At 44.1% G+C, this 25,742-nt stretch overlaps 2 protein-coding genes and 1 long non-coding RNA gene across 14 annotated transcripts in view; all 3 read right to left on the reverse strand.

The window, feature by feature from the left end:
• On the reverse strand, positions 1-10,581 carry LOC109908107 (specifically androgen-regulated gene protein). Of its 3 annotated transcripts, none has more exons than XM_031794362.1 (4): positions 10,326-10,581; positions 4,244-4,429; positions 2,271-2,448; positions 1-2,108 (listed from the first exon to the last, which is right to left on the reverse strand). In XM_031794362.1, the coding sequence occupies exons 2-4, from the start codon at positions 4,346-4,348 to the stop codon at positions 475-477; spliced, it is 1,917 nt and encodes a 638-aa protein (XP_031650222.1). In that variant the 5' UTR covers positions 4,349-4,429; positions 10,326-10,581; the 3' UTR covers positions 1-474. The 3 variants fall into 3 exon arrangements, with proteins under 3 accessions (XP_031650222.1, XP_020362167.1, XP_031650223.1); XM_020506578.2 differs by lacking the exon at positions 10,326-10,581 and adding an exon at positions 9,848-10,029; XM_031794363.1 differs by lacking the exon at positions 10,326-10,581 and adding an exon at positions 6,650-7,364.
• Positions 10,582-11,146: 565 nt separating this feature from the next.
• On the reverse strand, positions 11,147-13,781 carry LOC116354430 (uncharacterized). Its single transcript, XR_004203676.1, has 4 exons — positions 12,430-13,781; positions 12,108-12,250; positions 11,825-11,979; positions 11,147-11,681 (listed from the first exon to the last, which is right to left on the reverse strand). It is a non-coding gene; the product is annotated as an uncharacterized LOC116354430 (long non-coding RNA).
• Positions 13,782-15,216: 1,435 nt separating this feature from the next.
• The window catches only part of LOC109908109 (ankyrin repeat and SAM domain-containing protein 1A), a 116,858-nt gene continuing 106,332 nt past the window's right edge, over positions 15,217-25,742 (reverse strand). For 5 of the 10 annotated variants that reach the window (XM_020506586.2, XM_020506582.2, XM_020506585.2 and 2 more), the window contains 2 exons: positions 21,565-21,747; positions 18,561-19,599 (listed from right to left, as the gene is read on the reverse strand). In XM_020506586.2, the coding sequence (XP_020362175.1) occupies positions 19,477-19,599; positions 21,565-21,747 (306 nt within the window). In that variant the 3' untranslated portion in view covers positions 18,561-19,476. The other 5 variants (XM_031794366.1, XM_031794364.1, XM_031794365.1 and 2 more) reach the window with 2 other exon arrangements.

The raw sequence follows: 25,742 nt of genomic DNA on the forward strand, positions 1-25,742 counted from the left end.
TTACATAGTGTATTATATTTTATTTAGAAAATAGACAATGATCAAATTACTGAATGTCAAATTAGATTCACAAACAGCCTAACACATTTCACGAGGAATATACATACATAGATACTCACTGTACTGCAAACTGTAGTTAGAGTAGTATCTCATAGTAGTATGATACAGGTTATTCATGAAAGCCAGTCTTAGGGTACATACAGCATTTCTGTGCAGCAAGAAGGCAAAAATACACTCCATAAATATACAGGTTTCTGTAAAGCCAAACAATCCTTCATCAAACAAATAGTGCTCTCTGCATGTTGCTTCAAAGAAGGCCTTATGGAGAGAGTAATCTTCCCATAAGTTTCAGTGTCAAAAACTGGAGGAGGGCTTAGTTATACAGAATCCATATTAAGGACATTCCTCCTCCTCAGACCTCACCCCTCATATGGATTTCATAATGGTGCAGTTCCATTTCCCCTCTCCCTTCCCTCAGTCGCTCAGCAGTCCTAGCTTCTTCAAGGCCTCTCGTCGGTCTTCTCCACTCTTGCTGTTGGGGCAGATCAGCACACTGATACCATGGGAACGGGGCAGCTTGTTCTGAGACTCCCCATGACCTGGTTGGGGGTGGCAGGCCTCACCCTGAACATTCATGAAGTCTTTCCCAGTTCCTAGGGAGGCCGGGCGGGGTCTAGAGTTACGCTGGTCTCTGGGGGACAAAGGGACACTGGGAGCCTGGTTTGCCCTGAGGGAGGAATTGCTGGCCATGTAGCTTCTCTGGCCCATGCTGGAACGCTCCAGAGTGGCTGATTTGACCCTTACGGGAGGGGGAATATGCTTGGGTGGTGAAGGAGGGGTTGTAAGGGGCAAGAGCAGGGCTTTGGCATTGTCACTAAATTGGATTGGGGCTGGAAGTGGAGCAAGGGTAGTGGCTCGGGCTGGTTCTGTGGTAGCTGGGACAGCAACTGCAGCAGGCACTGGGATTGGGGTATGGATAGTGGCTGGGACTTGGCCAGGGGTAGTGGCTGGGGAAGTAGTAGGGATTTGGGCTGGGGCTTGGGTCTGGGTGGCATCTGGGCTGCGAGGAGAGGGAGTGGGTGCCCATGACTTCCGGGATTTGGGTGAAACTACAGGGCCTGAGTCTCCATCCTCACCCTTCAGGAGCCCGAGCTTCCGTAGAGCCTCCAAACGCACCTTCTGGGGATCAATGATCGACCTGTCAATGGGCAAGGAGAGAGGGGGGCCTGGGTGACTATCTGACTTGTGGGACTTCTGGATGATGTTGGAGGGAAGCCTCTTGGGCTTAGGGGCCACGGCAGGTGGGTTCTTTGTTTCCAGGGTCTCAGGAATGGGGATGGTTAGGGCCTCTGAGTGGGAGGGTGGTGAGTTGGTACTAACAGGTACAGGCAGATCAACAGGAGGTTTAGAAGGTGGTGTCTGTTGGGCTCCAGGCGAGGCTGGTGGAGCTCTCCTGCGTAGTTGCTCCAGCTCACTGTAGGTTAGTGGTACTGCAGGCACTGGAAGTTCACTCTCCTCCTCTGGCTCATCATCCCTGAAGTCTGAGGGAGGGGGAATCAGCTTCAGATCCAGCTCAGAGTGAACCTTAGATTGCCGTTTTGCAGACTTGCTGTCTACAGAGACTCCTTTAGGCATGTTGTCCACAGAATTATCTGAAGTGGCTGAGGATGGGGTCGTGTCCGAGGCAGAAGCTTTTGGGTCTGCAGCTAACTCTGGAGTTTTAGACTCAGTGGACAACACCGGAACTTTTGAAATAGTGTCCAACCCAGGAGATTTGATGTCAGTCATCAACTCTGGGGACTTAGGCACAGTTGCTATCTCTGGAGCTTTACGTTCTGTCACTACCTCTGAGACTGTGGGTTCAGTGACTACCCCTGGAGGTTTGAGATCAGTAAATGCCCCTGGGATATTGAGCTGGGTTGCTACTACTGGGGCTGGGGCTCTAGGCTCAATTGCTGCAGCTGGAGCAGTGGGCTGGGTGGCAGAACCTGGGGCTTTGAGCTGGATACTGGCAAGGCTATTTGCCACTCTAAGTGGTGTAGGCACTATGCAGTTCAGAAAGGACTTCTGATCCCTTCCTGAGTCAGAATGCTGGAGTTCTGATACATCTAGAAGGCAAGCAGAAACAGCAATTATTTTACTGTCAAATTCCTAAGCTTGGCTCGCACAAACATGACCCAAAACCTGGAAACATTTGTTAGTCTCCTGAATGATAAATTCCTGATAAAACAACAACATAGATATTAACAAAATATTTTGGTGATACTCACCCTCCAATCTGGCCTGTCCCATAGAGAGGTGGCCAGGTTTGGCTGCCAGGCTGCTGGGGTCTGGCTCATCATTTGACAGGCCACTGTCCTCCTCCATCTCCAGGGACTCAATGGTGGACTCCAGAAACATGAGGCATGCCCGCTCCTCAGCAGAGAGGTGCTCCAGACTGTCATCACTCTGCCGCCCCCCCCCCCCCCCCCCACACACACACACACACACACACACACACATACATACGTAATTAACACAAAGAAGAAACACGGAAACGTAGACAAACTGCAAATGTAGAGAACAAACAGATTCAGAATAAAGATACCATTGCAATCAAGTGCTCCTCTTTAATCAAGATTACATAGCTATGTGGAGATGTATGCCAGGAATGTCTGTGTGCACTATATCCTTGTATAATGTTAGGTGAGGCCTTCAAACAATTTTGCCTTGATTTTCAGTTGTTAATAGTCAGTGTTTATTCAGTCTCTCTGTTGCTTTCAGCTAGGCTGAACATTACATTGAGGCCCAGTGAGACTGGAGACACAGAGATGATCAAAATGACATTTACCTTTCACACTACACTGATGGAAAGACAATGTACCACAGCACTGCTCCTGGCTAGCTTGTATCCTATACTGCATTGCCAGAGGAATGTATTGCAGTGGATTTCAGTGAGTGGCCTCTGAACAGCTCTGAACTAAACAGACTAGGTTCTGATCATCCTCAAAGCGGTCTCTCTCTCTTATTTCTCTCTCTCTGAACAAACATCTGAATCTCTCACCCCCAACATGAAACAAGCCCAGCAGCTCACTGACTCTTACAACGTCTCACCCCCAACATGAAACAAGTATTTATGCTCCAGTATTTATGCTGCAGTAGTTTATGTGTCGGGGTGCTAGGGTCAGTTATATCTGGAGTACTTCTCCTGTCCTATTCGGTGTCCTGTGTGAATCTAAGTGTGCATTCTCTAATTCTCTCCTTCTCTCTTTCTTTCTCTCTCTCGGAGGACCTGAGCCCTAGGACCATGCCCCAGGACTACCTGACATGATGACTCCTTGCTGTCCCCAGTCCACCTGGCCGTGCTGCTGCTCCAGTTTCAACTGTTCTGCCTTATTATTATACGACCATGCTGGTCATTTATGAACATTTGAACATCTTGGCCATGTTCTGTTATAATCTCCACCCGGCACAGCCAGAAGAGGACTGGCCACCCCACATAGCCTGGTTCCTCTCTAGGTTTATTCCTAGGTTTTGGCCTTTCTAGGGAGTTTTTCCAAGCCACCGTGCTTCTACACCTGCATTGCTTGCTGTTTGGGGTTTTAGGCTGGGTTTCTGTACAGCACTTTGAGATATCAGCTGATGTACAAGGGCTATATAAATACATTTGATTTGATTTTGAAACAAGCCCAGCAGCTCACTCTTATAATCTCTCACCCACAACATGAAACAAACCCAGCAGCTCCTGACTCTTACAATCTCTCACCCCCCAACATGAAACAAGCCCAGCAACTCACTGACTCTTACAATCTCTCACCCCCCAACATGAAACAAGCCCAGCAGCTCACTGACTCTTATAATTGGGAGACAGTGGCTCTGAACCCTATCTACTGTACACTGCATTCTAGGGAGTTCTTCCTAGCCACTGTGCCTATCCATCTGCATTGCTTGCTCTATGGGGTTTTAGGCTGGGTATCTGTAAAGGGCTTTATAAAATATATTGATTGATTGAACATGACGATTTATAATAGTCAATATTAAATCTAAGATGGGGAGTGAGAAAGGCCTTTCAATGTTTGACCTTTTGTCATTTAAATCCTTTCTAAAGTACCCCTAAGTGTTTAGCACAAAGGCAGCAGGGCAGCACATCAACTAAATAAACTAGAAACGGGTAAAACCAGGGTCTCAAACATTTTCCTGGTCAGCGAGTGCTAATAACAGTTGGCGTGAAAAGGGGCAGGGCTAAGGTTATGGCAGCACTCACAAAGCCAGAGTTCATGCTAACCACACTGTCACAGCTCCCAGTGCTGTCCATACTGATCAAGGATTCCATGGCAACGCCACCCGGCCACGTGTCACTCTTTGGCATGGCACAGGGACAGGTGCCAGGGGTTCAGGGGGCCTCTGCTAATTGGCTGAAAGTCACAGACGGGTCCAGATGGGGAAGTAACTGAAAAAAAGAAGGAAGGAGAAAAGAAGTTTTAACGCTCGAGGCAAAAATCATTACATCATCATGATGCTCCATTTAGCAGAGCTTCCCGAGCGGAAATGGTGGTATTTCTCTATTACAGCCCATGGTAAAGACTAGGACACGTATGTTACATACTCTTATTCATGTTTTTAAACCATGTCTTTTCTTAGCACTGATATTTGATCAGTGATATCATGGTAGAGTTCTACAACAAACAGGAATCCTGTTACACGTCTCTAATACAGTACAGTATATCAGTGTACAGGAGGGACAATAGTACGCCAGCCAGCAGCTTACAGGCAGGATTATTACATCACCAATACTGTCTCCCTATTTAGCCTCTATGTGCCCTTATCCAATAGAGGGATACACTGACAAAGCCGTGGACAAAGCTCAAGCAGTGAGCAAAGGACAGCTGATTATTAGCCTTTGATTCATGCTATATCTTTAAACTGCAAAGGAGCATCCGGCATATGGCGGGGTCTTGTTGTGGCCTTATGCTCCACAGGGATCGAAGAGGATTAAGATCTTTAACCCGGCCACATACTCACTGAAGCTACTAAACCATACCAAGTGGCACTGTGTGAACCCAATCACCAACATGCCACACCATGTCATGCCACCAACAACCTGTTGACATCTAGGCTTACACTGTAGATGTACTAGTGGTGATAAATATGCATAGCAGGGATTTTTGGGCAGTTTTACTAAAACAAAACATATCAAATTTCATTTTACCATCAGTTACTATTCAGTTTTATCCAGGCATAGGCCTATACAGTAGTTCAACACATTCAGATGGTTCAGAGCCAGTGTCAATGGCAACTGTGTTTTATTACCCTCTATCATTTGATTACACATACAGAAGCAGATAGGAACAGTAATGATAGTGAATTTCCATTGAAGTCATTGTAAAATGCGTCATCGGTACATCATTAACTCGATTTCCACTGAAACAACCCAGACTATTGCTGATCCATCAAAAAGGCACTCAATGCTGCTGAATTGCATGGGGTTAGGGTTGGGACAATTAGGCCTATGTCATTTTGATTACACAAATATAAGCAATTGCCAAATATCGCCCCACTCAACAATGTCACATTTAGACGTCATAAGGTCCAACTGAACAAAATGCTATGTTCTGTAGCTGTGAAGTTATTTAACAAGGGACTTGCAAGTGAAATGTCAATTTCTTTAAGGAGTTTTCCTTTCAGCCCCTCACCTGGATGGTTCCAATAAACAGAATTTTCCTTTGCTTTTCAGAATGACATGTATCTGAGTCTACCTGCACCTTTAGCAAGTCAATAACAATGGAAATATGGGCATGTTGACAGTAGCAAAACATGTGGGTCAATATAGGCCACACAGTACGGTGTTGGCAACAACAAATAGTGGGCTTTCTAGTTCACACAGTATCCCAGGGCTCCCTCCTTCCCATTTAGTCTAGTGCTCATATTTAGACCTACTTCCTACCCCACCCAAACGAGACATAATAATACTATGAGCAAAAGACAGAGAGAAAATGTCCCAGAACCTGCCCCTCCCTAGTCTGGATACCAGTCGTTTTAGCCAACATTCCACTCCTGTCAAGGACACGGAGTACAAAATAGCTAAACAGAGACGGAAACCAGGCTTGCACCACCCAGTGAGTCCCAGCCTACGCACCTACAGGGTTGTAGTGGGAGAGACAACCTCACTGCACCAACCTCAAAGATTTAATACACCTAGGAATGTGACTTTGCCTGCTTCCTAGAAAACATGTTTTGTCATTTAACTAACCGCCCTGGCTGGTGCCCTATGCTCTGACGTACACTCTTACAAAAAGGGTTCCAAAAGGGTTCTTCGGCTGTCCCCATAGGAGGACCCATATTGATTTGATTATATGTGCTGTAGCCTACCACTGCAAAGACACTATAGATTTATTTCCCCTGGTTGACACAGAAATACTCTGGAAAGTGATATCACAAGTTAAGCCTTGTACCTGCCTTCTCGATCTTATCCAACCACCTTCTTCAAAACAGTTTTTAATTGCAAATCTGAAGAAGTGCAAACTATTGTTAATGACTCCCTGTTCACAGGTACTTTCCCACTGCACTAAAAAAAGGAATCTAGATTCTTCAGCTCTTAGCAAATTTCAGCCAATCTCCATTTATGTCCCCATTACCAGTCAAATATATTCAAAACCTATTTCCTACTTACTTGCTGCATTGTTTCGTTGTTCATTTGTTCAGTCTCAACCAGGATTTCATCATTCATGTAAAGCAGTGAAGTTTCAGCTCGGTCTGTCCGTGGCCTCTCTACCTCGGGGGGCACTGTCACTGTGTCCGTTTCCATCTTGTCCAGCTGTGTCTAACATTTCATGTAAACCCTGTTTCTTGTCTGTATCGAAGTAGCGGTCCTTGTACATAGCATCAAGCATGGTGGCGACACAGTAAAGAGGTTCAGAGAAGAATGCCACTGGATCGCTTGTTCACAGACTCTTGTAAAGGACTTTTACAAGTTTTAACCCCATGGTCTGTCTGCAGTTTTGAGCAGGCGTTTCAATGCCATGACAGAGGGTGTGATCACGTCTGCTGCAGATGCAGTTGAAGAGATTATTTCTCGAGTCAGTTGTTCGAATGGAGCTAGCTAGTGTGTTCATGTTTCAAAGTCTCAAATGCCATTGAAATGGCAGCAGCGATATGAGAACCATCACATTCTTGAGCATGCAATACGGCTTTCCTCAGTATGAAATCCCACATGCTCATGGGGCTGACATCGCTGGTCCAAATATCAGTCGTGAAGCTAATAGCAGTGACGCACATAGCAAGTAGCTCAGGGATGTGTGTTTCAACAATATTGTGCAACTCCAGTAGGGCAACATCTGAAAAATAGCACCTACTTGGTAGTGTGTACCAGGGCTCAAGGTGCTCGACCAGTCGGTGAAAGCCAACATCATCCATGACAGAGAGCGGTTGATTGTCAAGGGCAATATAAACACAACATGCAATCATTTCAAAGATTTTACTGAGTTACAGTTCATATAAGGAAATCAGTCAATTTAAATAAATAAATTTGGCCCAAATCTATGGATTTCACATGACTTGGAATACAGTGATGCATCTGTTGGTCACAGATACCTTAAAGAAAAGGTAGGGGTGTGGATCAGAAAACCAGTCAGTATCTGGTGTGACCACCATTTTCCTCATGCAGCAAGACACATCTCCTTCACATAGAGTTGATCAGGCTGTTGATTGTGGCCTGTGGAATGTTGTCCCACTCCTCTTTAATGGCTGTGCAAAGTTGCTGGATATTGGCGGGAACTCGAACACGCGGTTGTACACATCGATCCATAACATCCCAAACATGCTCAATTGGTGACATGTCTGGTGATTATAAAGGCCATAGAAGAACTGGAACATTTTCAGCTTCCAGGAATGGTGTACAGATCCTTGCGACATGGTGCATTAGCATGCTGAAACATGAGGTGATGGCGGCAGATGAATGGCACGACAATGGGCCTCGGGATCTCGTCACGGTATCTCTGTGCATTCAAATGACCATAGATTAAAATGCAATTGTGTTCATTGTCCATGGCTCATGCCTGCCCATACCACAACCACAATGCCACCATGTGCAACTCTGTTCACAACGTTGACATCAGCAAACCACTGTGAGGCCGGTTGGACGCACTGCCAAATTCTCTAAAACGACATTGGAGGCGGCTTATAAGAGCAATTAACATTAATTTATCTGGCAACAGCTCTGGTGCACATTCCTGCATCAGCATGCCAATTGCATGCTCCCTCAAAACTTGAGACATCTTTGGCATTGTGTTGTGTGACAAAACTGCATATTTTAGAGTGGACTTTTATTGTCCCCAGCACAAGGTGCACTTGAGTAATGATCATGCTGTTTAAAAAGCTTGTTGATATGCCACACCTGTCAGGTGGATGGATTAGCTTGGCAAAGGAGAAATCCTCACGAACAGGGATGTAACAAATTAGTGCACAACATTTTAGAGAAATAAGCTTTTTGTGCGTATGGAGCATTTCTGGGATCTTTTATTTCAGCTCATGAAACCAACACTTTACATGTTTTGTTTATATTTTTGTTCAGTATAGAATCCTCTGGGGAAAAGGGTTGTCCATCGACCCAAAAAGGGTCCTTCAAAGGGTTCACTAGATAGCAACTTTTTTCTAAGACTGTACCTCTGTGCATTTCAAGTAAATTACAAAGCTGAAGGGGAAATAGAGAGAGCTGATTAGGTGCACTGTAAATGAAAGGGGTAGCACGGTGTCCACTGTATGGCCTGATCTTCAGTGCACTTTGAACCGCTGGAAAGCCCTGGGATTCAGGAAGGGGATTGCCTTAGGTTCCATTTCAATGTGTGACAGTGATCTTATTGTGGTGATAAAAGAGGCCAGAGAGAGAAATGTGAAGTATGTCCTGTGACATGAAGGACAGGCTGAGCAAAAGCATTGCTTTTCTGTCTTGGTTGGACCAGGTATCTCTTCAAAAATATATTTGATCTCAAAAAGACTAACCTGGGCATGTAATGGTTAAGTAAAGAACTAGTTAATCATTTACAGTAAATAAAGGTTCATAACAGACATCCACACCATGTTGTGCAACTCCCAACCTGCACAGAGTACATGCATGAAGAAATATTCCATTAATGTTTAGCTTGGCAGTTGGCACTCAGTCTGCACCATTAAAATGTCAATGTCCAAGCTTTGGGAATAGTTTTATTGATTGGCAAACATTGAAATCTCAAGTACGCATTGGCACATATCACTAATCTATAGTCCACATTAGAGCTTGCCTTTTGGTCTGGTCCTCATATGACATAACAGTGACTATGATGTTGAATTGTGTCAATCATCTTTCTTGTGGAAAACTTTCCCACCTGACCAACTGAATGGCAACTCAGTGCTTTTCTATTGTCTTCCAGGGTGGTGTATCAACCATAGCAGTGAACCATACGATAACATGACCACAGCAGTGTGAACGAACATCTGTGTCTGTCAGTCTTGATGAGAGAGATATATCCCATGGCAGGCCCCTGATATCATCACAGCCGTGTAAAACATATTAGATATAGTAGCCTAGGCTCTTTTACGCCTCTGTATAGATAGGCACATTCACAACGGGGCCAATAGTCGAACTTTGGTCGTAATAATATAAAAACAACTGTACAGTAACGTTTCCTGTGCCATTACCAATACCAGTGTATCCTCAGACTGTGTATAATCTACACATCGCATAGAATTCTAACGAATCATACCCTGTTGTTTACAAAGCATGTGACAAATACAATTTGATTTGATGTGTCAAATCATGCTTGAAAACATAAAAACAGTTTCTTAGAGGAAAAACACTTCAAAAGAGAATAAAAGTATAGAAAGTTAAACGTACCTGAGAGCAGTAGAATAATACTATTCACTGTCCACAAAGTGCATTTGCACTCAAAGAAACGTGCTATCGTCACAATTATCCAAACCTATTGAAATACAATACCGTTTTTCTGTGAAACTATGCAATAAGCCTTTACTAAAGCAGTGCGGAAGACTGGCATTCGTTGTTGAATTCCAGGTGAGCGCGCGAGGCTCACTTTGTCCCTCCCCATAATATCTTTGTGGCCAATCAGCACATGTTTGATCGACCGTGTTTCTGGAAGAACCAATGGGGTAACAGAGGAACACCCCCACATTTCAAATCGAATGATTCTGTATTACAGGGTTAATGAACCAAAACTATAATACAATTTTAAATTGGGAACCTGGATTCATAATTGTAATTTTCTTATATCTTGTTCAAATCGTTGTTGAAATTGTTTTATGAATGATATAGATTTTTGAACTGCAATGAATTTTCCATTACATATCTCACTCACATTGCTGTCATTCCAAAAATAGCATGCCGATTTGATCAATTCTTGTGATGACAAGTCTTTTCTGACACTGAAAGCAGGTTGACGTCTTTAGCATATCTATGAAAATCCTAGAATTTGCATACTATTTCCATTGGAACAAAAAGTGATGCCATCTCATATTTGCATGATGATGATGACTGTTGTCCCGGCTCTACCCTGAAATAGACACTGATAGTTAAGGATGCTGTTCCGTCCATGAATAGAGGTGCCTGCTAATGAGTCTGGTATGAGGAGTGAGGTATATGTTATGCGTTTGCAACCCCGTTCCTCAAATATTGAAAGTCAATGTTTGTCTTGGCATTGTGCAACCTGAATTTCCACTTATTATTAAGTATCAACAAACAAAGCATTTTGCAAGAGTGCTTTAATAAAGCCATGGTAAACAGAGAGATCTCTTCGGGAAAATAGTGGTATGGCATTGTTAGCCATGTTGACACGAGGCCCAGCCAGCCAGTCACTAATTAACTAGAGTGAAGACTTGTGCTTCTATATGTGGTTCAGTTTTAGAGCTATGAATCCCTAGTTCTGAAAGCACTTGACCTGACAAGCAGCCACACTCATGTTTGATACAAGGTTATGAAGCGTACTACTACACACTACAGGGCTGATCATTTTGCCCATTGTTTAACATAAATAATGTCAAACACATTACCAGCAAATAGTCTAATAGAAACAAAAACACGTACTATATATATGATTTTTCTTGTTGTTGTTGTATTTTGTGTATCAAATAATGAATAACATATTTGAGCTGTTTTATTGACATGTCTCATGTTGCACCCTGCTGTTCCATAATAGCACGTATTTCCACACACTATTTAGCATTAATTTTTATTGGGCACAGCATAATCTGAAACACAACCAAAACACACTGCAAATGCACCTAACAAGTTTGTAGAGTCACAAGCTTAATGTAGTCACTGCGTACTACTATGGGAATATGGGATCAAATACTACAATTTTGGCTACTTTAATACACATAGGTAAAGTTGCCCAAACACTTATGACAACTTCAAAAAGGAGGACTAGATACATAAAGTGCTTTCATTTCTAAACGGTAGAACATATGTTTGAAAATACCCTAAAATAAAAGGTGACATTCTGTATTGTCGCCTCGTGAAACATTTGATCTCAAATTCAAAATGCTGGAGTGTAGAGCCAAATTAAAAGTGTGTGTACACAATTCACTTACAAAGTGTAGGCAATTATAACTGGCCATATAACAAGTCTCATTAAATAACAACAGAGCAGTGCAAAGCTTGCTTGTTGAATTAGTTGTGGATTTCTTCATGGATTTCTGTGGATTTCTTCATTTTCCTTTTTGAAAAAAAGGGACCATCATCACTTCATTTTTATTATTTTACTAGGCAAGTCAGTTAAGAACAAATTCTTATTTTCAATGACTGCCTAGGAACAGTGGGTTAACTGCCTGTTCAGGGGCAGAACGACAGATTTTGTACCTTGTCAGCTCGGGGATTTGAACTTGCAACCTTTCGGTTACTAGGTCCAATGCTCTAACCACTTGGCTACCCTGCCGCCCCATGATGGTGGTTGGAGTACAGCTGTATCAAGACTGTTGATTCCATCTCTAAAGACGAGTTGCTCTGTTCTGGCTCTGGAAGAGAAATGAGAAAACATTGCATTCTTCTCCTTATGATATGAGTAGTACTGGACAGGAATGATTGAGTACACGCCACAATGATACAATAGGGACAAAGTAAACATACATTCTAACATACTTACCGGTACCTTGGCAGCAGAGTACGTAGGTCCATAAAATGGAGGAAAGAACAACACATTGACACAGGTAGGTCACCAATGGGACGTGTTCTATCGGCCACTAATTACATTGTTGATAAAGATGTTAAACATTAAAGGTAGTCATCCTGTAAACGTGAAGATATGTCCATGTTAGACCATTCGCCACCGGAAGAGTGCAGCCTTATTGCAGCAATCATTGTATTCGTTCAACTAATATACATCACTCCAAGTACAGAAATGAACACCACTCAAACACTTTGTCTGCATCTGTAACCACCATTCTCTACTTCTAACCCCATCTCACCTGTGCATTTCCACTTCCACATGCCAAAGACAATAAAGGGTAGGCCCCCAATCAGAATTAATACCATTGCCACCACCGGGACGACTGCAAGGATGGAAACGCTATCTGGGCCTAGTATCAGGATCTGTCAATAAATACAAACAGTATTACAATACTTGTATTTATTATTGGAACAACTTTGTCATTTGTAACCTCTAAAAAAAGACTAGTCTGGGTACCAGTCTTTTTAGCCAACACTCCACTTGCAACTCCTATCAAAGACTTTGGCAAATGACAGGAGAGGAGTGTAAAAGCTAAACAGAGATGGCAACCAGGCGGTGGACTAGAGGTGGACTATAGTGATTGCTAAATAGCACATAATCTGATGATATCTCAGGACACCCCATGGTTTTTCTTTTTACCCCAACTGACATCCAACTTGTTGTCCAGACAGATGAGTGGCAGTACAGGTGTAATGATGTCTCTCTCAGCTCCTGGGCACTGATTGTCAGACTCATCCTCAGCTGCTACAGCCTGTCTCCATTGGGCAGCAGCTGCCCCCCTGTGAGATCATGCTCTGCCACTGGCTGGCCATTTCTCAGCAGGGTTAGGTTGATGTGGCATGGGTAGAAACCAAAAGCTTGTCCCCTCCAGAATCTAGGTTTGCTTTCTGAATGATTCTAACTCTGGGATGCACCGAGGAGGAGGAAGAAATGTGTATCAATGGATCCACTATAGATTTGCTCCTGTTGTATTCCTAATGTTTTTTTCTACACATGGAATAACAATAGACAATGGTATGTCCACAAACCTCTTCTCATCACAAGCATCTCCCCTTTTTTCAGGTAGTCTTTTAATGTTTTAATGCAAATGGGGAGGTGAAGCTTTTCCAAGGCCCATTTGAATGTACTGTGTCCTATGTTGATTACATGCAAGTTTGGGCCACTTAGGATGGTACTGCATTTTGTTGAAGTTCAGAGCACCATCAAATCCATTGAAAGATTCCTTTATCATGATTTTGCCCTGCTTGTTGTTGTCCAACAATTCACAACCACAACGTCTCAGATTAACAAATATTCCTGTAATAAATTAGGGAGTAAAAGTAAAGAACAAATATTTGAGGCAAAAGTTCTAGATTTCCAGCTAGTCGGAAACAGAGAAAAATCTGTTTATTACAGTGTGCTCACCTGATGTGTAGTTCCCCTCTACGGGAATGGTGTACCTAAACCGGGACGGTTGTTGCTAACGTGCGCTAATGTGACCAGAATGACATTGTAAGTAACAGCCAATTTTCCAGGACATAGACTTGTTTTATGTGGGCAGAAAGCTTCAATTCGTGTTAATCCAACTGAAGTGTCCAATTTACAGTAGCTATTACAGTGAAAATACCATGCTATTGTTTGAGGAGAGTGCACAACAATCAAGGCAACTGGTTTGATGCATTCGCTCTGAAGGTAAATAATGTACCTACATTCAGTAACCTTGCTCTGATTTGTCATCCTGAAGGTCCCAGAGATTAAATGTAGCATAGTTTTTGGCTGATAAAATCCATTTTCATATTCAAATGTAGGAAATAGGTTCTACAGTTTGAGCCCCTGCTGTGTCTCCTCCATTAATTTCACCTCAGGCAGTTAGATTTGGGTATGTCCTTTTAGGCAACAACAAACAAAGGGTTATTAAAGTGGTGCAGTAAGAAAGACGCCTGCTTCCTCATGCTGAGGAACATGTCCCAAAACGTATTCTGAGCTACTCCTTCAAAGGCTTCATCTGAGATCCCATCGGTCTTAGAGATACATATCCATGCATTGGAATCATAGTAGCCCATCTGAACATTATCTAGTATCGACACAACACAGAATTCAGGAAAGTACAGTTGAAGTCGGAAGTTTACGTACACCTTGGCCAAATACATTTAAACTCAGTTTTTCACAATTCCTGACATGTAATCCTCGTACAAAGTCCCCGTCTTAGGTCAGTAAGGATCACCACTTTATTTAAAGAATGTGAAATGGCAGAATAATAGTAGAGGGAATTATTTATTTCATCACTTTCCCAGTGGGTCAGAAGATTACATACACTCAATTAGTATTTGGTTGCATTACCTTTAAATTGTTTAACAAACGTTTTGGGTAGCCTTCCTTCCAGCCTTTATACTTAAAACTGGATACTTTTAAACTTACACTCAAGTAGTATTTTACTGGGTGACTCAGTTTTATGTGTCATATTCTATTAAGGTATCTTTACTAAGTATGACAATTGTGTACTTTTCCCACCACTGAATATACTTATGACAAATCAAAATACCTTACCTGCATTAACAGTTGAAAGAGATGAGAAATAACATGCAGGTTTAATGCTTCTTTTAAAAATTCTCCAGCAGGTATAGAGGCCAGGGTGCAAATTAAAAATATAAAGCAATTAAACAAACCCGATCTGTAAAAATGTAAACCTGTCCCATTCCCAACCAATTGTCGAGCTCTTCTTCTGCTCTCCTCCTCACCGGCATTTTATTGAAACATGAAATATATTTGTTATCGACTATCCCGGCCCTCAGTTAACACTACCAACTTAGTCCAATGAGGAATTCATTTTGGTGCATCTTTTGAAACAGCTCAATATCAGCTGCTTCAAAAGATGCACCGTCAAGCCTGTCTGTTTTCCTTGCCCAGACTTGTTCATGTTGGCTTGTCATACTACAGTATCATCACCATTACCTTTTGCCTGTCTGGGACTATGCAAATGTAAAGGATAGTACTATGCAACTCTTCATGGCTGAATGATTGTCATGGGAAAAAAAGAAATCAGGAATCTGGTTCATCATTTCTTCATTTATTAGTTGTACAATTATGAAAAATAATAATCATAAAAAGACTGGAAGCCCAAGATTATTTACAATCTTTTTCTGTTTCTTTAGTGCGGTCGCTCCAAGTTCTTTCTCTGTTTGTTTTCAATCGTTGGGTATCATGATATGTTGAACTTTATAAGACACAGTCCTTTTTCTCTTTACGACAAATGTGGCAAAAAATTACATACATACATATATATATAGATATATATATATATATATAGATATCTATAAAAGCAAAATCATTCAAGTATCAAAATACAGACTGCTAGAGATTAATTTACAATCCAATATTGTTTTCATCATCAATATCATCAGAATAGTCACATTGTACTACCAATGATCCTTAGTAAATGTGCAAACGCGAAGATGGGACCAGGTTGATGGCTGCAGGTGCTATCAACCAGTTGAAGCCAGTGTACCATATTGAGTGTACTATAACTAGTCAACATACCAACAGAGGTTCATCACTAGCTGCCCACAGAGTACCAGGAGAGATAGCGTATGGGGAGAAAATGCTTGTTACATTATTGTACCTAAAATCTTACATCACTGGTTTTGTGGTTTGACTAGTTCAAAATTAATTCAGAAATAAAGTGAGGGGGAATAAAATGCAATTAGTAGGACTACCTCCCAACACCAGCCTGGTCATATAGTATCCAGCATCAGGACAGTTAAAACGTACAAAAAGACAATACATTATTATTATCAAATAAAAGCCATTCACCCTGTTTAAATATGATCTGTAGTGTCAGTTTAACAGCAGTCCAAAATTCCTCCCGCACACTATTCCATTATTTATCACAGTTCTGTATGTTATGAATGAGGAAATGAAAATAAGGAAGAGATGCTTTGATGTCGCTGACCTGGTGCTTGGATGGATGGACAGGAGAGAGCCTTGTGAGTGTACTGCTGCATCTCACATTGTAATCATTTGACCCAATTCTTCCCAAATTTGTCTCTCATTTCCCATAGGCATTGCATTGAGATAGTCAGGTAGGATCTCAATTTTCTCTGCTCAAAAATATATAATTTATGTTGATTACTATCACTGTCAGAGTAAAGAGTAGCTTAGCGTAGCCCTCAGTGAAGACACATTTAAGTGTATGGGAAAGGCCTCTCTGAGGAGGAGTTGTTTGAGGCATCAATCTAGAGGAGGCAACCATCTTCACCTCTCATGGAATGGATAAACAAGTCACAAAATGTCTGGCAAAAAACAACTGGGAACTTGTCACTCTCGTACCCATAAATAGAATACCCTGTCTGTCTGAACATTCACAGGCCTGTAAAGGATAAACATGTTTAATTTGTACCAAAAACAGATGAGGGATGTTGAAGTTGAGTGCTTCACAATGAAAGAGGGACACGTACCAAACAAACACCCACCTTTGTGAGCTCTAGTTAACTGACCAAGTTTTGACATATTGAGTCCATTGTTCAGTATATGTAAGTGGACGCAGTGAGGGTGTTGGGTGATTCAGTTTACTGCCTGGGGGCAGTCAGTCACAGTGGTCAAAGGACAGGACAGGGTGGAAGAAGCCAATAGCGGACTTCCTGTCTGTCTGCTACAGAGCTACAGCGCTGACCCCTGGAGCTGAAGAAGTGGAGGATGAGGAGAGGGCTGGGGGCGGCAGAGAGCAGGTAGGGCCTTCCTGGTGTATGCAAGCACGACCCCCAGTGGGTGGAGGGGTGCATGGAAAGTGGGCCTGACCTTTCTCTTGGTTCCAAAAGGGCATCCTGCCCCACAACAAAATACCATTGGTCTGGGCACCCCTGACCTCTCACTCTGGCTGGGTGTCTGGTCATGGCAGTCAGCTACATGGAAGGGAGATACACACCAACACAGCACTGGGGTTAAAATAATGTAAAAACATGACGGAGCCAACTGAAAACTAAACGGAGGAGATATAAAAATGATGGATTTTTCTAGATAATGATCAACTGCCGCTTCAATGTTAGCACTCTGAATATTGACTGAGGCAAGGTGGATTCTAAATGAAACACAGACAGACATCCATTAATGACAACATGAACATCAACAAGGCATGAGCTCTGAAAAGGAAAAGAAGGAAAGGAAAGTCCCCCATTCCGCTGGGTTTAAGTTTCAACAGTGGGTTGATTGGGTCTTAACACTATTTGGAATATGGCAATGAGTTTGAATTTTAGATGGATATGAACAGTGATTTGAACACTTAATGAGCTGAACCTAGCACAGCAAAGTAAGTAATGTACTTGTATTATGTCTATATGTAGAATCAGTGCCTTGCCAACCTAATGCCTTCCTCTTTCAGTCCATTAAGACATGCTTGGATTGTGAACAATGGTATATATATATATATATATATATATATATATTTTTTTTAACGTACTTCATATAACCTCTCCTCTCCACAGAGATTTAATGAGCTCTCTTCCTCGTCATTAAGGTTACTGGCACTAATCAGTTCTATATTGACTGATGTACCAGCTAGGCTGAGTTATTACCCTAAGACCATCACCCAGGTCTATTACGGGTGGCTAGAGCAGAATTCACGCATTTCGGCATCTCTTTGGTTCTTACTCTATTAAATGAACAGTCAATTCAATTCCTCTTCATATCATCTTGGATGCACACGATATTTCCCCAGCGTCCAAGCATTCACAAAAAGTGCTCATGACACTCCAAATTAGGATTGCACTAGATATGAAATCAAAGTCATCCCAGTCATAAACAGAGAAAGGCATGCTCAAATAGATGTCCCACTAGGCTGTCTGTCTATAACAGTGAGCACCTCTACGTAGGACACTATATACTGTGTGAGCCTCTGTGTCCTATCCCGCGCACTGTTGTTCCCTAACAAAAGGCCCCATTAGTTCCCAATAGAGATCCCCTATCACAGTGCTGGGCCCTAGCCTCCTTTGGCAGCCTGACACAGAGGGCCAGTTTTCCCAGACAGTTTCCGGTAAACCGACACAAAGAATGTAAATAAGTCTGACAGGATACGCATGTACGTGCCCTTCCCCCTGTTAACCCAAATGGACCAATCCCAGGGGGAATGAGTTTAGAGTTTAGTCCTGTGCAACAAGGTTGTCATCCATCCCCTTGCAGGGAAACAGGCAATGTTCCTACTAATGTGTGTAGAGTTAGAACAATGGAACAGCCGGTCTCTTACAGATTCTTCTAGAAAACAATGTTCATCCAGGTAGTTGATCCTTGGCTGTAGAGAATCATATTTTTTTTTCTGAGCACTGGAGTCAGGAGATTATTGTTCAGAGAACAAGGAGGGAAAGTTCTTCAAGAGCATCTCACAGTGGCCGTCGCCTGGTAGAGCAGGAAAAGCACCCAGAGGAGAAAACAAGATTGATGAGTAAAAGGAATGAAAAGGAAAGGAGGGATATATAGAAGGAAAAATGAAGGATTGTTCTAAGAGAGTTTGGGGGATAGTAGTTTGTGAGTAAGAGGTAAATTAGAGTGGTGAGAAGGTACTGTAGGTAGAATGGAGATCGCTACCACTGAACAAACTTAACCAGTGACTTGTGGATTACATTTGCTGTCTTACACACTTCACAGCTACTGTACTGGATCGGTCAAATAATGCCACTGAGCCTATTAGCATTGGTAAATGCTACAAATAACAGCACCATACATTACAAAATTGAAAGCAGGGCTAATGCAGTGCCAATGTGAATGTGAGGAAGCACAGGGTTCATGAGAAAACAAAACAGAGGGATTGTTGTGGAAGGATAAGGTCTCATGCTTCTTGGTCACAATGGCAAGAGGAACTACAGTAAATGCCTGGGGAACGGTTGATGATTGGTTCACAATCATAGAGAAGGTTGGAAGGATTCAGGGCCCAGTAGTTGGCAGGACCAATTCATTAGAGGGAAGCTAGAGGTACGTGTTCCAGTTAGGAGAGATTCCAATAACAGTTAGTCCCCACAGTCTGGGCTGTGGTTGTGGGAAGACAGCACAGTGGCGAGGAGAGCAGAAGGTACATGTGTAGACTAACTGGGGGGGGGGGGGGGGGGGTTGAACTTCTCAGACAGCAGGGTCCAACAGTGGCAGGGGAGAGGAAAGGAGGTGGAGAGAGACAGGAGAGCAGGGGTCAGGCCTGGAGTGGAGACAGGCAGAGTCACATTGAAAGGCACACAGAAGGAGAAGGAGAGGAGGAAAGGTACAGTAGATTAGGAGGTCAGATCCAAGGTAAAAGGTCAGGAGAGGAGAGGTGAGGAGGCAGGTCTACTCAGAATATGGTGGTCTCGTACTTAGTGCTGATGGTCCTCTTGGAGTCCTTGGGAACGGGGTCCACCAGCCACGTGGCACTGCCCTGGGACTGGGAGTCCCCCACCAGCTCCAACGGGTCCACCTGCAGGGGTAGGGGACACAGGGGGGGGTCAGACAGGATACAAGTCAGACTTAGGGTGAGAGAGCCAACAAATGAAAAATCGGTGTGCTGAGCTACATTAGTCATTCTGAGATCATAATTTCCTTTCCCTGAAAGCGTTGTGAAATCAGAGAAATCATCAGAGGAAATGATGACTCATTGTACTAAGTAAGTGTGATTAAGAAAATATGAACAGCAGAACCACTGAGGGAAAAGCTATAGCACATCATCATCACCAGATCAAAAGTGTGATTACCAACCTGGAATGTTCTTACCACTAGGGAGCGCCCAAGGGTCTTACAACTACCAAGGGGTCTAGTAAAGAACACAACAATCAACAGAGTTGATGGTGTTTCAAAATGTCATCTTCTGAAAGAAATAATAATAATATGATCCCAGGTTAGGAGCCCCGTTGAGACAAAAACAGAGAGAATGAGGTGTGAAGAGGAGAGATAAATGAGTCATGTGGATGGATTGAAGGTGAGGAGAGAAAATGTGAAAACTATATTGGTTGGGGGGGGGGGGGCAAAGCGGTAACATTATATAGAAAGGGTAGATGATAGAAGGATGCAGAGAGAGAGAAAGGATGAGGATAGAGAGAAAGAGCAGCACCTGGGCGGCAGGGCTGGCAGAGTGGTGCAGCGGAAGAAAGGAGGGACAGTGGGTGGTGCAGGGATGACAGTAACAGCAGGAGTGAGTGTCCAGCTGGGGAGGAGAGTCCTGGGTGAGACAGACAGGACAGCCAGGAAGTGAATGGACAACAAGAGAGAGAGAGAGAAGAGAGAGAGAGAGATACAGAGTGATACAGAGAGAGACAGAGACTGAGGAAAGGGACAGATTCTTACAAGATCCTGGTTAATGGGGGACACGAGATGTTTGTGTGATTTGAGGTGTGTGTACCGATGTGAGGGATGGGAGTGATGTGCCCATGCTGTGGTGAATCAACCCTCGCTCCCCTACAATAACATCAGTACATAACTGTTTTGTGTGGTTTTAGGTGTGTGTACCGATATGAGGGATGGGAGTGATGTGCCCATGCTGTGGTGAATCAACCCCCGCTCCCCTACAATAACATCATTACATAACTGTTTTGTGTGGTTTTAGGTGTGTGTACCGATGTGAGGGATGGGAGTGATGTGCCCATGCTGTGGTGAATCAACCCCCGCTCCCCTACAATAACATCAGTACATAACTGTTTTGTGTGGTTTTAGGTGTGTGTACCGATGTGAGGGATGGGAGTGATGTGCCCATGCTGTGGTGAATCAACCCTCGCTCCCCTACAATAACATCAGTACATAACTGTTTTGTGTGGTTTTAGGTGTGTGTACCGATGTGAGGGATGGGAGTGATGTGCCCATGCTGTGGTGAATCAACCCCCGCTCCCCTACAATAACATCAGTACATAACTGTTTTGTGTGGTTTTAGGTGTGTGTACCGATGTGAGGGATGGGAGTGATGTGCCCATGCTGTGGTGAATCAACCCTCGCTCCCCTACAATAACAGCAGTACATAACTGTTTTGTGTGGTTTTCATGCCAAGCAAAAATCACACCATTCCCATTAAAGGCAGGATGAGATTGTGTGTGAACACACATTCTGGTTGTTATATCTAATGAATCTTCCCAGCTGTGTGATTGTAACATTATCATTCAGTAGCAATCCATCGCTTAATGTTTTACTGCTAATGGGGTGTTGCTACTGGCAGATTTTCACAATGTATTCACAATGAGAGAATTGTGTGAGCGTGTGTCGGCAGGTAGCCAAGTGGTTAAGAGCATGGGGCCAGTTACCGAAAGGTTGCTGGTTTGAATCCCGAGGCGTCTAGGTGAAAGATATGCTGATGTGCCCTTGAGTAAGGCACTTAAGCCTAATTGCTCCTGTAAGTTGCTCTGGATAAGAGCGCCTGCTAAATTAATAAAATGTAAATGTTTGCGTGTGACAAACTCACCCCTAATTTTCTTACGCTGCCCCGTGGTTTAGGAACGGGCCGGCTGGATTTGGTCTCGATGACCTCTGTCCCAGGTCCTGCTGGGATGACCTGGTGCTGTTTGGTCCTCTGGGCCTGGAGAGCCAGCTGATAGGCCACCTCAAAAGCTTGTCCCAGCGTCAGGATAATCTCATAGGTCAGGTTCTACCAGAGGGGGAGGAGAGAGAATCCTCCTCAGTATTCTATTTCCTCCTCCCGTCTGGGATACCATTCCCTCCTCCCGTATCAACCACCCTCAGTAGGGTTGGGGGAAACCAGAAACATCCGGTTCTCAGGGATACAGTATGTTCAACCTAGCTTCCTTTTCCCCTGAAAAACGGATGTGGGGACCCCCCTCGGGTGTTTCTTTTACACCTGCTATGTTAAATTACGTGTCAACAGACAAACAGACATGCACTAGTGCTCCTGAATATAATGTTGCTGCATCACTCTACAGCAGACTGAGTCTTCGTCATTATGAAAGTAAACACAGGCATATGGTGCATCTATAATTCCTAGGTAAGACAAGTCATTCTAAGTATGTACAGTATTTAAAAACATACACATTGAGTGGATGAGACACAACAAGCCACAATCTCAGCTCAGTGGACAGTCTCCTCCAAAGACCCAGGAGAGATGCTCAGTCATGCAACAGCATCGGATACTTTACTCTGAAGTGGATTTGCCTGTACAACTTTGTAAACCAACTTAATTGAATGGCAGTGAAAGCAGTCAGGTAGAGAGGAAGTGTAGCGAGACAGCAAGCGGTTCTACTCTGTCGCCTGAATGCAAACACATGTAGCTCCAGCCTCAGTGGGTTGCAGTAGCATCACATTAAAACACTCAGATTCTACATAGTGGAAAGGTGCAGCTGAAGGTGAACATGCACTTGGGACCAGAGACAAAAACACTGAGGGGGGTCCATGTGTGTATTTATTTGTACACCCAAAAAGCCCTCCATTTGTTTTGAGAAAGATGGATTGTAATGGCTTCCTCTGATACTCTTTGTCCCTGACACATACAACACCATGGGAAGCTCAACCCAGTCCAGTGAGACACCACCTGATTGGCTCTGTTCAACATATTCTTGTAAAGTTAAGTAACAAAACAACTCCAGCTTGAGAAAAACAGAAGGCTGATTATTAGTCTGTGTCTCCGAGGAACTTTCTCTTTGTTTACTTCCTTTGATCTGATCTGAGATCCGTCCCATTGTGTGGGCTGGTGAAAAATGAGCCTGTGGCGTCCGATAGCAGCCTGGTCAATACTGTTTAAAAGCTCTGATCACATCTCCGGGCTATTACACTCCCCCACCTCACCTCATCTCAGATAGTCATCAGTCTACTGCATTACCCCTGAGGCCACTCAGTTCACAGTCCTGTTGAGTACAACACAAGCCACAGGGCCGACAGCAGACCTGCCATAGAAAAAAAAGTGGGACCTGCCATAGAAAAACAGCCATTGACATTAATGGGTATGTTATTTCTATTGGACCAGCCTCTGTAGTAGTTTGTCAGTGGCCTTAGATGACCCCTACAGTATTAAATGTGAAAAGCTTTAGAGTTACACACAGCCGTGGGTAGGGCTGTGGCGGTCATAACATTTTGTCAGCCAGTGATTGTCAAGAAAATAACAGCCGGTCTCACGGTAATTGACCGTTAATTAACAAACACATTTAGCATCTCCTGGCTTCCACGCATAGCTTACAAGCCACTGATGCAGACCTTTGGAACATCTACATTTTAAAAAGTCTAATAAATCCATTTAATATAGCCTAAACCATCACAATAAATCCATTATTTGTTTTAGACCGGTCTAAAGAAACATGTTATGATGAAAATGTAGTCTATTTCAGAATAGCATACTCTTGAGTTGTCCTTATGTTAGGTCCTGATCTGGCTGTGCCATATGGCTGTGGCCTACACCCGTTCATTTATCAGACAAGATTTGCTTAGAATTCCATGGCATTCTGTTATAGCATGACGAATACAATTGCACATACTTGAATAAAGTAGAAAGGATATGTTCTCCAAAAGGTTTGAGGGAGTGTCCACATGTGGCTATTCTGTGTTGAGTGGATAACAAAGAAACAGGTCCTCCTATCTGCTTAATTTAGAGTTATTTATGTAACTTTAGTTGTGATACACATGTTGGGCTATATGTTTTGATTTTTTAAAGATTCTAAGGCTGCATGATACTACTAATTATGATTTGCTCTGCTTTGTTCTGTCACGCCTTGGTCTTAGTGTTTTGTGTTTTCGTTATATATTTGGTCAGGCCAGGGTGTGACAGGGGTTTATGTTGTTGTAATTCGTATTGGGGTTTGTAGTATTTGGGATCGCGGCTGATTAGGGGTGTTGTATAGGCTTGGCTGCCTGAGGCGGTTCTCAATCAGCAGTCAGGTGATTCTCGTTGCCTCTGATTGGGATCCGTATTTAGGTAGCCTGAGTTTCACTTTGTATTTCGTGGGTGATTGTTCCTGTCTCTGTGTAGTTTCACCAGATAGGCTGTAATTAGGTTTCACGTTCAGTTTGTTGTTTTGTATTTATTATAGTTAGTTCATGTATCGTCACTTTTCTTCATTAAAGACATGAGTAACCACCACGCTGCATTTCCGACTCTCTTTCAACAAACGAAGAACGCCGTTACAGAATCACCCACCACACACGGACCGAGCAGCGTGGAAACAGGCAGCGACCGCAGGAAAAGCGAAAAGGAGGACGTTATGGACAGCAATGGCATGGAGTATACGACGTGGGAAGAAATCGACAGGTGGGCGGCCGACCCAGAGAGAGTGCAGGAGCCCGCATGGGATTCGCTGGAACAGTGCGAAGAAGGCTATAGGCGAATGGAGTTGGAGAAACAGACACGGCGGCGCAGAGCGAAACCTGAGAGTCACCCCAAAAAATGTATTGGGGGGGGGGCTCAGAGGGAGAGTGGCTGAGTCAGGAGATGGACCTGAGCCAACTCTCCTTGTTTATCGTGAGGAGCCAAGGAGGAGACCAGAACCAGAGCCGGTGTTAGAGGTGAGCGAAGCAGAGACTGTGAAGGAGTTAATGGGGAAAGTGGAGTGGAGAGTAATGAGGGAGTTGCTAGCTTGGTGCTATAGATATCATATTCGTCCGACGGATCGTGTCGGGGATTTGATGGCACCTGAGTTAGCGCTCCATACTCGTCCTGAGGTGCGTGTTAGTCGGCTGGTGAAGTTGGTGCCAGCCTCACGCACCAGGCCTCCTGTGCACATCCCTAGCCTTGCACATCCTGTGCCACCTCCACACACCAGTCCTCCGGTTGCAGCTCCCCGCACCAGGCTTCCTGTGCGTGTCCTCGCTCCAGTATCACCAGTGCCCGCACCACGCATCAGGCCTACAGTGCGCCTCGCCTCTCCTGCTCTGTCGGAGTCTCCCGCCTGTTCAGCACAGCCAGAGCCTTCCCTCCCTCCTGCGCTGTCGGAGTCTCCCACCTGTTCAGCGCAGCCAGCGTTTTCCTCCTCTCCTGCGCTGTCGGAGTCTCCCGCCTGTTCAGAGCAGCCAGCGTTTTCCTCCTCTCCTGCGCTGCCGGAGCCTCCTGCCTGTTTGAAGCAGCCTGAGCTGCCAGTCTGCAGGGTGCTGTCAGTCTGCAAGGAGCTGCCAGTCTGCAAGGAGCTGCCAGTCTGCAAGGAGCTGCCAGTCTGCAGGGAGCTGTCAGTCTGCAAGGAGCTGCCAGTCTGCAAGGAGCTGCCAGTCTGCAAGGAGCTGTCAGCCTGCATGGAGCAGTCAGAGCTGTCAGTCTGCAAGGAGCTGCCAGTCTGCAGGGAGCTGTCAGTCTGCAAGGAGCTGTTAGTCTGCAAGGAGCTGCCAGTCTGCAGGGTGCTGTCAGCCTGCATGGAGCAGTCAGAGCTGTCAGTCTGCATGAAGCAGCCAGAGATGCCAGTCTGCAAGGAGCTGTCAGCCTGCATGGAGCAGTCAGAGCTGTCAGTCTGCATAGAGCAGCTAGATCCGCCAGTCAGCCATGATCTTCTAGATCTGCCAGTCAACCAGATTCTTCCAGATCAGCCTGTCAACCAGAATCTTCCAGATCCGCCAGCCAGCCAGGATCTACCGGAGCCTACTACCTACCTGGGCTTCCTCTCAGTACTGGGCTTCCTCTCAGTACTGGGCTTCCCCTCTGTTCCGGGCTGCCCC

The sequence above is a fragment of the Oncorhynchus kisutch genome, linkage group LG17, assembly GCF_002021735.2.
Source record: "Oncorhynchus kisutch isolate 150728-3 linkage group LG17, Okis_V2, whole genome shotgun sequence".
Lineage (NCBI taxonomy): Eukaryota > Metazoa > Chordata > Actinopteri > Salmoniformes > Salmonidae > Oncorhynchus > Oncorhynchus kisutch.

Bases quoted from the DNA above. Each gene is read 5' to 3' on its own strand.
- LOC109908107 (XM_031794362.1), bottom strand. From the start codon at position 4,348: ATGCCAAAGAGTGACACGTGGCCGGGTGGCGTTGCCATGGAATCCTTG. The intron at 2,449-4,243 runs GTGAGTGCTGCC...GGGGGGCGGCAG, and splicing joins TTAGCATGAACTCTGGCTTT to AGTGATGACAGTCTGGAGCA. The intron at 2,109-2,270 runs GTGAGTATCACC...CTTGCCTTCTAG, and splicing joins GGGACAGGCCAGATTGGAGG to ATGTATCAGAACTCCAGCAT.